Genomic DNA, 13,550 nt, shown 5'->3' on the forward strand with positions numbered 1-13,550 from the left:
ATTACAACCTAAATTGGAAAAAAAAGAAAAAAAAAAGTATCCAAATCTAAGGAGAGAAGAAAAATTAATGACCAAAGGATAGAAGGATTGAAGAAGATAAAATGGATAATTTGTCTTAAATAAAAATTTAAAGATTTTATACAGATCCAATAAGGCTAAGATTAAAAAGGAAACAACCTAGGAAAAATCTTTACAGTGGGTTTTTCTAAGAAAGGTTTCATTTCCAAGCTAAATAAGGAAATGATAAAGGAACTTTTATACTATGAGCCATTCCTCAGTTGATAAATGATCTAAATGTTTGGTCGCAGGACCTTCACACTCTTTGTTAAGGATTCCAAAGAACTTTGGTTTATGTGTTTTTTAATTAATTAATATTTATATTAGAAATTAAGATAATAAATTTTAAAATATTTATGCACTTAAAATAAGCCCATTCCATATTAACATAAATATCATATTTATGTCATTTATGCCCAAAACTTAGAGAGAATAGAATCAATGTTTTACATATTTTTTAAAAATATATTTAATGATTTGGCTGAATAGAAGACAACTAGATGGTTATAATATCTGCTTCTATACTCTATATGTAACAAACATGTTGTTTGGTTTGGCTATATGAAAAAGGGGAAGTAGGGGAAAGCTTCATGTAGAAGGTGGGATTTTAGTTAGGATTTAAAAGTCAGAAAGATCAACAGAGCAAAGGAGAGAAAGCATTCCAGGCACACAGGACACACAGGAAAAGAAAAAAAAAAAAAAAATACCAGGGCAGAGATATAGTGTCTTGTTCATGGAACAGCCTGGAGACTAATGTCACAAGATGGAAAAGCACAAGTCAGAAAGTAAGGTGTAAAAAGACTGGGAAGGTAGGAGATGGCTAGGTTTTAAAAGATTTTCAATAACCAACAGAGTATTTTGCATTTGCTCCTTAGAGGCAATAGGGAAGCCAGTGAAGTTTATTTAGTAATGGGTGTGCTCAGATCTTTACATAAAAGAAAATCACCAGAGTGGCAGATAAGAGAATGGACAGGGAAGTAAGAAGGACCTACAGGCAAGAAGACTCTCTAGAAGGCTATTTCCATTATCAAGGTATGAGGTGAAGAAGGTCTGCACTAAAATTAGCTGGCCAGGTCAGAGAGAAGGGAGAATATTCAAGTGATGTTTAAAAAGTTAAAAAGGCATGTTAGTAGGCAGTAGGAAAGGAGCCAGAGAAAAGGAGAGATTGAACAAAGTGATTAGGAAAAGTGGCAGAAAGGGTGATCTGTTGAAGATTAGATGAATAAGGATCACTTATACAAGTAGGATTATCCTTCTTAAAGAATTAAGACCTCCTTTACCACGAGAAACAGGGATGAAAGAGAAGTAGAAGTCATCTAAGGGAAAAGAGAAGACTTACAACTAATACAGACTGTTCTTAGTTTATTTAAATGGACATTTTGCAGACTTTTATACAAAGCAATTTTTACATAATGCAAATTTGCCCCAAGATGTGGGGAAGGAAGAGAAGAGGGTTCCATAACTGTAGAGGGAAAGGACCAGCACACAGGATACATGGGTCCCAGGCATAGAGAAACAAAAGCAGGAGGAGGAACATGGAGGAGGCCAGAGCCAGCCACATGATGGCCTGGAAGGAACTAAGAAAAAGAACACACAGGGGACCTGTAGGGACTGGACATAGAGAGAAGGAGGCAACATGCAGCAGCTGAAGACAGACATTCGATACCCAAGCTGAAAGGGACAGAAGACAGAGGGGATCAGACATCAGGAGATGTGGGCAGAGCAGGGCAAAGGTCTCCTCTCTTGGTACATGACTCAAGCCAAATCCCCAATCTGAACTGGAAGAGATGGCCTCTCTACATTGCTGCTTCTGCTTTCATTTCATTTGGAGAGGTTCTTTTGTAGTTTTTAAGGCCTCCGGAGGATTGGGGGAGGGGGGCGCTACAAAACACCAAGATGAGAGGAAGAAAGCAGAGAAAGCATAGTAGAATGTGTATTTCAAAATTCTTTATGGAGTCACATTTAAAGTGAGAACTATCTGTCATTTCAATCTTTTCTGTAAAATACAAGGCAAGATTCTTAACTGAGGGGGTACTGATGAGGGGAAGTTATGAAAGGTCCAAGAAGGATTAAAAAGTTTGGAAGAATCAATGTGGAGAGTGGATGAGTTGTTAAGTGTTAGAGAAAAACTATTTATCAATAAGGCCTTGTTGAGGTATGTAACATAAATGCTATGTTCAGTTCTTTTTTGGTTTCCCCCCCCCCATAGGTTTTCCCTTTTGCTCTGATTTATAACATGATTTATAAAGCAATGTATATTAAGAATAAATTTTTAAAAATAAAATAAAATAATGAAGTAGAATTAGCAGATGTTTGGACCTGATTTGTTAATCTTTAGATTCTGTCTTTAAAAGTAAGTAACCAGGTATAGGCTGTCTTCTAAGGATAAACCAACCCGGCTTCAACTGGAGTTTCAGATGGTATGTCTGCTCTTTCTACCAGTGGAAAAGCATCTTTCCACCTCTCTTTTTTGCTCATGCCATATAGAGGGGGAAGGTCAGTAAAATGAGTGAAGGTAAATGAATACCAGCCGAATCAACGAACCCCTGGAGCTACCAAGAAATAAGGGTTATTAAAAAAAAAAAAAAAAACAATGCTCCCGGCCTTTAGAATTTTTTTTTTTAATCCAGCCGGAGTAACATATTTGAATGGCTTCCCAGTGCTTGGAACACAATACTAAGTTAATAAGCGGTTGTTGATTAAACTGGATCCATCAACTTGTTCCATTACTCAAACTAAAGGCCCACCGATGCTCTCTTGTCTTAGAGCTAATGAGAAACGAACAGAGTGCCATCAAAACGTAAATGACTGAATCGCCAAAAATCAACTGACGGGAGCTGAAAACGATACAAAATACACATTTTCCCGCACCTCTTCCAAGAAACCCAGGCTCCAGGGGCAGCCACAAGGGTTTGCACTGTGTCACTAGTTAACAGCTCAGTCACAAAAGCTGCTCAGTTCGGGTCAGCTCCAGGTCCGTGAATGGCTACATTGTTGCAAACAAGGGTAACTTTAACTACAGATTTAGAGAAGAGGGGTAGACCGAACCCCGCACTCCAAAGCTGCAACACTCCAGGACCAGAGTCCAGTAAAGACGGAGAAGGTGCCCACCTGGCAACAGTGCCGGGATGCTCTCCAAAGATTACTCCTACGGGAGTAAGGACGAAGTAAAGGATGGGGGAGGGGCGCAACTATATATTTTTTAAAAGGCACAGTATGTCAGTAGACACACTGAATAGTGCAGGCTGCGGATGCTGCTAGATCCGCTTTTTGAAGAGAGCATGGGGAAGAAGTGAAGGCTAGATCTCCAGCTGCACAGGGGTGGGAAAAGAAGGCGACGACTCTACAGGAGGGGGGAGGGGAAGAAGAGGAGAGGCGGTGCCCCACGGGTCTCCAGCCCGGAACACAAGCAGACCCTGCCACATCAGCACAGCTCCCCGCCCCGCCCCCGGTACTGCTCCCAGGATACCCCAAGCCGCCAGCCCTCCCTCTTGGACTGCAGGGAGTTAAGAGGCTCCCGCCTCCTAGTACCCGCCCTCGGACGCTCACCCAGTTCTGCCCTTGGTTGCTCAACTTGACTTTCTTGCACAAGCTACCAGGGAGCTCCATGGCTGCGGAGGTTCACACTGAGGCTGAAGAATGCTGCTGGCTGGAGGTGGAAAGTAAGGAAGGTGCGTGAGAGGCGGGGGCGGGGACGGGGACTGAAGGGGCGGGGCATTGAATGGGAGGAGTGGGCAGAAGGGTGAGCCCGCGCGTGCGCGAAGACCAAATGGAGAGGAAGACAGCTGGTGTCCCCGCGAGCTCTCGAAGAGGACTAGCTAGGAGTTTGCAGGGTGGGTGGGTGGGGAGGAGCGAGAGCGCACGTGCGCAGCCCAAATAAACCTATGGGGAAAGGAGTGGGAGAAGAGAAGAGTTGGTGTGGAAGAGACTGCTTACGTCGGCGCGAGCCCTCAGAAAGGGTGGAGCCCGGAGGGAAGTGGGGTGGCTGGGAAGTGGCGGGACCTCCTGTGCGCGTGCGCGTCGGAAGTTAAAGTGAGTGGAGGCGGAAAGAAGGGAAGAGAGTTTACGTCGGCGCAAGCCCGCTAAGAAGACTGGGATCTTGGAGGGAGGCCAGAGGTGGGATGAGATTCGTTTCTCGGCCTTTGTCATTGACGTAAGGGCGCGTCTCTCAGTGTCGGACTCCTCGTAGTTTTAGGCTTCTTGGGAGAGCGCTGGAGAAGTTTCGCTTGCACACTAGAGCGGCGTAGTAGAAGTTGCTGGACTTGAAGTTATGTCTCCAGCAGCTGCTGAAAGACGTATTTTATTGTGACCCGATTTCAGTGTATTTTTCTGGGTTAATATATTGTTCTTCCCGTTTCTATCTGATGTAGACTTTAAAAAAAAAAACTGGAGGTGTCATGAACGGACATTTAAGAGCCTATTAAGTGCTGGGTATGAAGATACAAGTAAAGGGAATGTCTGAGGAAAACAACATGCAAATAAACTGGGTACAAAACTAAACAGGATCCAATGGAGGTATCTAGAGGATAAGATTTGAAGGAAGCCAAAGATTGTAGGAGGAAATGCGTAAAGAGAATGTTCTAGGAGAGGGGAACTAGTGAAAATTCCTTTAGTCGGATCGAGAATCCGACGTCACTGGATTATGGAGTGCATAGCAACTGAGTGGAAGGTATAATTGAGTGGGGATACATCTGTGGTAGGAAGACCAACAAACAGACTACCAAAATGTTTCTAGCCTGAGGTAATGAAAACCTGCATAAAAATGGCAGTTATCTGAGAGAGTAGTGGGTGTAGAGGAGACATTGTTGCAAAGACGAAGTTGGCAGGCTTTGGATATAGAGGGAGAGGGAAGAATGAGGACTCCCTCACCACCAAATTCTGAACCTGGGGCAACTGGTCACTTTTGTCCCCATTTTTGTCAGAAGGGAGATAGTTCTTGTCCAGAGTTATACCACTAAAAAGTTTCTGAAATAGGATTCGGATTCTGGGCTTTCTACCAACTAGCCTAAGGCCGTACATACCTTATCACCTAGATGACTTGGTTCTACCTAGAGCATATCACTTAATCTGCCTCAGGTTGGCCTAGATGACCTCAAATGCCCCAACTATATGATGTTAGGTCCATCTCCAATTTTTTTTTTTTTTTAATTCTCTTAGGTTCAATACGGGCATTACTTTCCCTACCCTACTCCCAAGTCTTCTATCTTTTAAAAATATCAATATTTATATTAGATTTTTTTTTAAATCTTCCATATTTTATATCATCTCATCTTGATACAATTTTTTTTTTAACTAGCTCTAGGGCAAGACTTCCAGATCTACCTTATTTCCCCAAACAAACAAGAATTATCTGGGTTAATCCACTTGCCAATAATCAATTCCTCGGGCATTCTTATAATTCAATTTTATTTTATTTTCAATTTCAAATTTTCTCTTCTCCCCTTCCTCACTTATTGAGAAGGCAAAAAAAACAAAAACAAATATACACATATTTATATGCCAATCTGACAGGTGTCTGAGGTGGCCCCTTAAAGTTATTTTAATTTGCATTTCTTTAATCAATTGTGACTTAGAACATTTAAATAGATAATGTGCCAGACAGGTGCAAGATTCCCTTTCCCAAATTAATTTATCAGAGACATCATCAGGTACAAAGAGAAAGCATTTATTTAATTCCTGCAGGGAGAGATCCAGACACACCTGGAAGCCATCCCAACTCCCACCATGTGCTCCTGGAACCTGGCCAACTTCTGCCTTGTCCAGGACCTAAAAGCAAAAGACCTGAGCCTTCTCATTGGACAGACGAAAAGGACATAACCATCCTTGACCAACGGTCACCAATGTTGACTGCCTCCCACAGGTCACATCACTTCCTACAACTTAACTTCCTGCATCCCAGGGTTCAAGGCAGGGAATAGGGATCATGTGACATCCTGAAACCCAAGGCTCAACATGGTATAGGGATCATATGACTTAGGCCTATTCTCATTAACTTGAGAAAACTTCATTCAATCAGTCCCATTCAGTACCCCCCATTTTTTCATTTGTTTGAAGATTTCTTACCCCTATATATGTATATATAATCTTCCACTGTGACCTAGGCTTTCAGGCTAGTTCATCTTCAGTATTAATTGTAATCTGCCCTTTACCATTTAGAACCAACACTTGCACATTAATGGAAGCTTTCAGGAACCACTTTGGCTGCTACTGAACTTGACCAAATCTTGAACTACTCCAATGATTAAGTGCATAAACAATTAGTGATAGAATATTGCTGCTTAAAACAATGAGCAGGAATCAGACCCTGCTTCTACCCACTCCTGTCATCACAGAACAGATTGGCATCTGGCAACCATAGAACTACAGCACTGTGTAGGCTCAGGAGCCTCAGGTTCATTGTCACATCATCCCCAACTCAAGCAGTCCAGAACCAGACGAATTTGGGGAAAAGGGTAGAAGATCTCATCTTCTGGAACAGCTTCAAACTGACAAAGGGTATATATCCCTACCCAATGGAGTCCAGACTGAAAAGAGGAGATGAATGAATGAGTTGTAGGAGGCGGTGTCCAGTGCTGAATGTCAGAGTCAGGTTTCAGGTGATTTCCAGTTGACCAAGTGGTTGGAATTTCATGACTCAGAGTCTGGAAGAAGCAATTCTTGTAAAAATACAAGGACTAAATAAAGAGCAAAAGAGAAAGGATAAATAAAAGTAGAATTAATATAGAAATTACTATGGACAGTAACCAGGAACCCCTTCCAGAAAAAGGTTTGGGGGGTAAGGGGAAAGTTGAGGCTATCATGAATGCCTCTCAACCAAACAGCTTTACTAGGATACCAAAGAATGTTTTTCCCAAATTCTTGCTTTTGTTTCCTCAAGGAGCAGGTGCAATGGTTAGAACATGTGCCCTTCAGTGAGTATGATCTCTCCCAGCAAAAATCCTAGAGCCTTACAAGGGAAGATTTTTACCCAGTTAGTACCAGCATTAACAAAACTGAAAGCAGTTTGAAGCCCCTGCAAGGGGCACATGTGCCGGCCTTTCCTTTTCAGAATTTACTTGCCTGAGAGCTATATGAGGAATACAGGAGTCAGGACTTGGGGAATTAAAGCTGCCATGGTCAGGGGCAATCAGCAACATGGGCAGCTGATCTGTAAACCTGCTTCCCTTCACCTACAGTGAATTCCCCTTCATTTAAGACATAATAGAAACCTCTCTGGGTCCATGGATAGCTGGCAGTAATCGGTTTCTCTGCATACTTAATGGGGAATTATTTGGCTGTCAAAAATTCCTATTCTTTCCATATAACTTCCCCCCCCCTCCCTCCCAATGATCATGCAAAAACACTTTTGAAGTCAGTATAGATCTATGATAAATAAGTCTGGGGTCTAGGGTGAGGACCTAGCCTTGCCTTCTATCTACACCTAATCAGGGCATAATAAGATTGGCTGCTTCCTCTCAATGAGCAAAAGGGAAAGTGGGAGTGGCCCCAAATACTTGGGAGAAGTAGGCCTTTAGATTAAAAATAAACTCTAGCCCCAGGAAGCAAAAGAGTTTAAGATGTTATTACAGCAACCAAAGAATCCTCCAGGGCTGGGCTGCAAATTAAAATATCTATTTGTATTGTGTTTTATATCTTCCACTGACCACTTACTCTAATTACAGAAATTTGTTATAAAAGGAAAAATCAGGGACATGATTTCCTTAAAGCAGTTTTACTTCAGGTAACTGTCCTAATTTTTAACAATTCTGTCTTAAACCAGACTCAAGAATAATCAGGTGGGTTCTCATTCAAAAGAAGACCATTGGGAAATTGAGTCAGAAGGATCTTACCTTCAGTAAAAGCCAAGATCATCCTAACTAGTTTCCGAATATTAACTTACACCTGTAACAACTTCTGAGTAGCTTATGGCATATTCCTTTCAGATGGTGGATCACTGGCTTGATGACCTATCATAGTCATACCTGAATTTAAAACTCCAAATAATATCAGCTGCAGTCCCAAGATATTTTATTTCCTACAGCAATTTTCATTAATCAAAGTTTCAGATGAAAAGCTCTCAAGACATTCATCCTAGAAAGTTCACAGCTTATGCAGTTTATCTTTCATATCTAAGTAAATGGTTCTAAGTATAACATTAGATCATTTTGCTTTTAAAATACCCAATACGTAAAAATATTCTAAATTCATATTGTCCATAACAGAAACATTTTCAAAGGGACAAAGGCAAAAACTACTATTCTCAGAGTCCCTTTAACGTGACTCAATACAATCAATTAAAACTCACACAATATCCTATTTCTGCATAAAAGAACCTTTCAGATTTATCTCTTCATTCTTAAAAAATATATAAAGTTTTCAGGAAATAACCCTATCAGATTATCAGATCAGATTAAAATTCTGCTCTAGGTTTTTTAATCATCATATTCCTTAAATAAGGAGAGCATTGTTCACTTAGATAAACATTAAATAATTTGCTGAAGAAGATGGGATACCTTAGTAGAAATAAATCACTTTCAGAAAACTTATGGTTCCAATAAACCTCTTAGAGCTGCTATAGACTTGAAAAATAAAAATAGAACATTCAATTATTAACACAGGGTAATAAATGTAGGCTGTTCCTTTAAACAGTACAAGCAATTAATGTTTCAATCAGCAAGGAACTGCAGTTTGTTAAAAAGCGACTGTACCGCACTTAATGGGGGAAGGGGAATTAGAGTTGTCATCTGACAAAGTCCTTTCCATGTAGCCACCTTTACCACCAGTCCACATGGCATTTCTCCCAACTCCACCATGCTTCATGACCCTTCTCACAGCTAACCTTTTTAGGGTGCCAAGTCCCCCAAGATACAATCTGCCAGCCAAATACAGGCCCCCAACCTAATGGGGCCTTTCCTCTTGCAAATGGCAAGTTCACTTGGAGCTTGCACCTTTTCTCTCCTCTATTTCTAGCAAGCTATTTTCCTCTCCCTTCCTTCCTCCTTCTCTCACACCATCTCTTCCCCTGTCCCATCTCTCCTCCCAATGCCTACATGTTCAATCCTTTTCCAACATACTTTAAACACACTCCCAAACCAATAACCCTTCTAACTAGATGCTGCATTCAAAATATTAATTGCTTTTACAAAGCAATCCTTCTTGGCCCTTGTCTTTAAATCACTTAACTAAAATTAAACTTTAAGATTCACAATTAAATAACTTTGAACTAAATTTCATAAAACTTATACATATATCCAGCAGAGCTGACAAAATTTAAAGCATAACTCATAGTTTATAAATTACTCAATACTTTAGAAAGCAACGTACCATCTAAGTAGGAAGATAGAAACACAATCTCTCCTAAGGTAAGTTACTGGTACTTTGTTTTAATAACCCATATTTTAACTTAAAATCCAGTCAAATACAGCTTTATATTCCAATAATATGAAACTACTTATCCCAAATAACAATACAGCTTTATATTCCAATAATATGAAACTACTTATCCCAAATAACAAATTTCAAAAAGTGATTAAACATAGTTTCTTTCTCTCCCTCTGGCCCCATGTGACATGCTACAGTCAGGGAATGAGGAAGGAAAAGAAACTTATCTTCACTCTCTGCACAATCCTACTCAATTTAATTTGGATTTTTTTTAAAATGACCAATTGCCAAATTCCCTAACTATTATTCCCAATGGACTGTTCCTAAAGCTCTAACTGGCTAGAGTTGGAGCCTATAGTAGGAAAATCAGACCTTTCTCTTTCTCTTTTTTTCCCTAACAGATCCTAGTTCACAGAACAAACATGACAAAAAAATTCTGTACAGAGACACACGGGAAAAAATTACATGGAAATTACACCTTCCTACATACCACAGAAATGCCCAAGTGCACTATTCTGTTTCCTTTTGCTCCAAAGATTTGAGTTGGACTGCGTACTCTCAGAGCAATCTCATCACAACCTAGTCTCCAGCAAATGCACAGCCTACTCCCCCAAGTGTGACTTGGCAGATCAGAGTCAGAAGGAGTTGCCTACTTTCCTAGCCAACCACAGAACACCCCCATCCTGTGACATTAACAGAACTCCTTTTCCTGGCTGTCACCCCTTAATCTGGATCATCCAAGGGTTTGATGATCCCAGGGCTCATAAGGATAGTTCAAGGGCACATTAACAGATAGTACCTCTATAGATTAAGCATGCTTGAGTTACCTGGCTCTCTCTTACCCAGACTTTACCTTCAAAGACTTATGTGCCTTCTGTTTGTATCTGAGTGTCTCTCCTAGGCCCATTCTTCACAGAGAGAGGGGGGGGGGGGGTTGAGTCTGATCTCAAGGTCGGTTGGAGAATCCAACCTGGAGCCAACCTTGAATCAGGATCCCAGCCATCTCTCTGGGAAGCCACAGATCCTGGGCCGAGGCCCCATAAAACCTGTGGAACAGGTACAAATTAGCTTATCAGAGACATCTTCAGGTACAAAGAGAAAGCATTTATTTAATTCCTGCAGGGAGAGATCCAGACACACCTGGGAGCCATCCCAACTCCCACCATGCGCTCCTGGAACCTGGCCAACTTCTGCCTTGTCCAGGACTTAAAAGTAAAAGACGTGAACCTTCTCATTGGATAGACTAAAAGGACATAGCCATCCTTGACCAATGGTCACCAATGTTGGCTGCCTCCCACAGGTCACTTTCTAAAGCTTAACTTCCTGCATCCCAGAGTTCAAGGCTGGGAATAAGGATCATGCAACTTCCTGAAACCCAAGGCTCAACATGGTATAGGGATCATATGACTTAGGCCTACTCTCATAAACTTTTATCCAGTTAGTCCCATTCAATAACTATGACAATAGAAAAGAAATTCTACTCTGCCTTCTGATTCTAAAATATCTAGGCAGTTCTCCTTTATAATTTCTTGAAATGTGATGTGAAGGCTCTTTTTAAATTTTATTTCATGGCTTCCAGATAATCAATGATTCTTAAATTATCTCTTCTCAATGTATTTCCCATGTCAGTTGGTTTTTTATAAGAAATACTGCACGGGTGGGCAGAGCCAAGATGGTGGAGAAGATATATGCGAATTTCTAACCTCTCTCTTACCCTCAATACCAACTATTTAATTCAGCCTCAAAAATAGCGCTGGACGGGTAAAAACCACGAAGATTAGAAATACAACAACTTACCAGCCGAAGAGAATCTGGAATTTCTTCAGAAAAGGTCTGTCCTGAGGGGCGGGAAAAGACCAGCATGCACAGTGATAGAACTAGGCTAACATATTGTGCCGATCGGGCTGGGGAGGCCTCTGGGGTTAGAAAAGCTATAGAGACAGAGGACTCTGGCATAGGCTGATTGCTATACTCTGCTTGCATAATAGCAGATCAGCTGAGAAATCAAGACACTTTTAAAAAAACCACCAGAAACTGCCTATAGCTACCCCAAACTGGAAAAGACTCAGCACAGATCAAGTCATAGCTGTGATGCCACCTTCTGCTGTCCAGCGTTTTTCCTTGGGGCAGTTAAGAATCTGCAAGGCAATGGGACACAGCCTGGGGCGGCCTCTAATCTCGCAGTGAAACTTCCACAGCAGCAACTGTGCTTCCTGGGGCAGAGACATTTCCAGTCTGTGTGCCAGGACTATTCGCTAGTCAGCTGCTAATAGCCATGGCTCCATGGAGGAGGGGAGGGGGGGGTTGTGACGATTTCACTGTTCAGCCTCTAGTCTCAGAGCAATCACTAGGCCACGCAGCAGGGGTTCTTCATTGGGCATTCCTGCAGCTCAGCCCTGCTAACCAGCTCTGAATCACTTCTGGTGGGGGAGGGGGGGGGAACTCTCTTTCAGAGCACTCTCATATCTTTGAAGCCTGTTCACAGGACAGCTGTCTTCCATACTATCCCTGTTCTGCAGAGGAAGCTGATAACCTCCTTATCCTGAAGACAGATCCCATAGGTTTTTTAAAATGAGTAAAAAAATGAAGAGAACAATTGACAGCTTCTATACAGAAAAAGAGCAGGTTTCCAACCCCAAGGAGACTAACAGCAGACAGTCTCCAGATAATACCCTGAAGGGGAATGTTACCATCACATAAATCTCTCCTAGAAGAGACTATTAAAAACCTCAAAAGAGAGTTAGTAGATAAATTTGCAAAGGAAAGAGAAGCTATGCTAGTGAATAACAATGTCCTGAAATTTGAATTGGAAAAGATAAAGAATTCACAGGAAGTGCAGGGAAACAAAATTTGTGAATTGGAAAAGGTTAAAAAATCACAGGAAAGTAGGATCTGTGAATTGGAAAAGATAAAGAATTCCCAAGAAAGTAGGATTTGTGAATTGAAAAAAGAAAATAACTCACTAAAAAAAAAAAAAAATTAGTGAAATGGAAAAAAAATTCCATAGGGCAAAATAACTAATTTAAAAACTCAATTGGACATATACAAAAAGAAATAAAAAAGTGATTGAAGAAAATAACTCATTAAAAATCAGGACTGAACAAATAGAAACGAATGATTCATTGACACAACAAGAACCAAACAAAACCAAAAAAAAAAAATGAAAAGCCAGAGAATAACATCAAATATTTACTGGGAAAATAGGCAGACCTGGAAAATAGATCTAGGAGAGATAATCTGAGGACTATTGGACTTCCCAAAAATTATGATGAAAAAAAGAGCCTAGATTCTATTTTACTTGAAATCAAAGAGAACTGTCCAGAGGTAATAGAACCAGAAAGTAAAATAGTCAATGAAAGAATTCATCGAACACCTTCTGAAAAAGACCCTAAAAAAAAAAAAAAAAAAATTCCACAGCAGAACTATTAGACTGAGGAAAAAATATTGCAAGCAGCCAGGAAAAAACAATTCAGATATCAAGGTGCCACAATAAGGGTCACTCAAAATCTAGCTGCATCCACATTAAAGGATTGAAGGGCCTGGAATCTGATATTCCAAAAGACAAAAGAACTTGGAATGCAGCCAAGAATAAACTACCCAGCTAAGTTTAGCATTTTCTTCCATGAATTCCATTTGTTTCTGAGAAAAAAAAAAAAAAAAAAAAAAAACAGATCTAAACAAAAAATTTGATCTCCAACCACAAGACTCAAGAGAAGCACAAAAAGGTAAAAGGAACTCTTGAGAACTGTATTTCTGTTGTGGATATACATAAAGTCCGCGTGTATAATTTGATTTTACTGATATAACATAAAAAAAAGGGGGAAGTAGAAATGGAAAGGGGATAGTGTCAGAAAACAGGAAAAGGAGAGATAAAAAGAGGGAAACTACATCCCAGGAAGAGGCAAAGAAAATTTATCATATCTGAGGGAATTTAGAGAGGGGGAGGAACATTGTGTGAATCCTACTCTCATTAGAGTTGGCTCAAAGAGTAAATAATTGACATATTTGTTTTTCAGAGAATTCTCTCTCACCTCATTAAAAGGGAGGAGAGGAAAAGGGAAAAGGAAAGGAATAAGAAGGGAAGGGTACAAGAAAAGGGAAGGGATTTAAAAGAGGGGGGAGGGATACTAAAA

The 13,550-nt window shown here is 40.6% G+C and overlaps 2 protein-coding genes across 3 annotated transcripts in view; one reads left to right on the plus strand and one right to left on the minus strand.

Moving 5' to 3' along the window:
* The window catches only part of PAPSS1 (3'-phosphoadenosine 5'-phosphosulfate synthase 1), a 138,387-nt gene that overhangs the window by 101,063 nt on the left and 23,774 nt on the right, over window positions 1-13,550 (minus strand). Inside the window, exon 1 of one of the 2 annotated variants that reach the window (XM_074272378.1) lies at window positions 3,607-3,706. The exons of the other annotated variant lie outside the window; for it this stretch is intronic. Within the exon in view, the coding sequence (XP_074128479.1) occupies window positions 3,607-3,666 (60 nt within the window). The 5' untranslated portion in view covers window positions 3,667-3,706. Of the gene's footprint in view, window positions 1-3,606; window positions 3,707-13,550 lie in introns of those variants that run through there. 2 annotated transcript variants of the gene reach the window in all.
* The window catches only part of SGMS2 (sphingomyelin synthase 2), a 245,375-nt gene continuing 235,418 nt past the window's right edge, over window positions 3,594-13,550 (plus strand). The window contains exon 1 of the mRNA XM_074272383.1: window positions 3,594-3,728. The gene's annotated coding sequence lies outside the window, so the exon portion shown is untranslated. The remainder of the gene's footprint in view (window positions 3,729-13,550) is intronic.

This window comes from Sminthopsis crassicaudata, chromosome 6 (assembly GCF_048593235.1).
Source record: "Sminthopsis crassicaudata isolate SCR6 chromosome 6, ASM4859323v1, whole genome shotgun sequence".
Taxonomy (NCBI): Eukaryota; Metazoa; Chordata; class Mammalia; order Dasyuromorphia; family Dasyuridae; genus Sminthopsis; species Sminthopsis crassicaudata.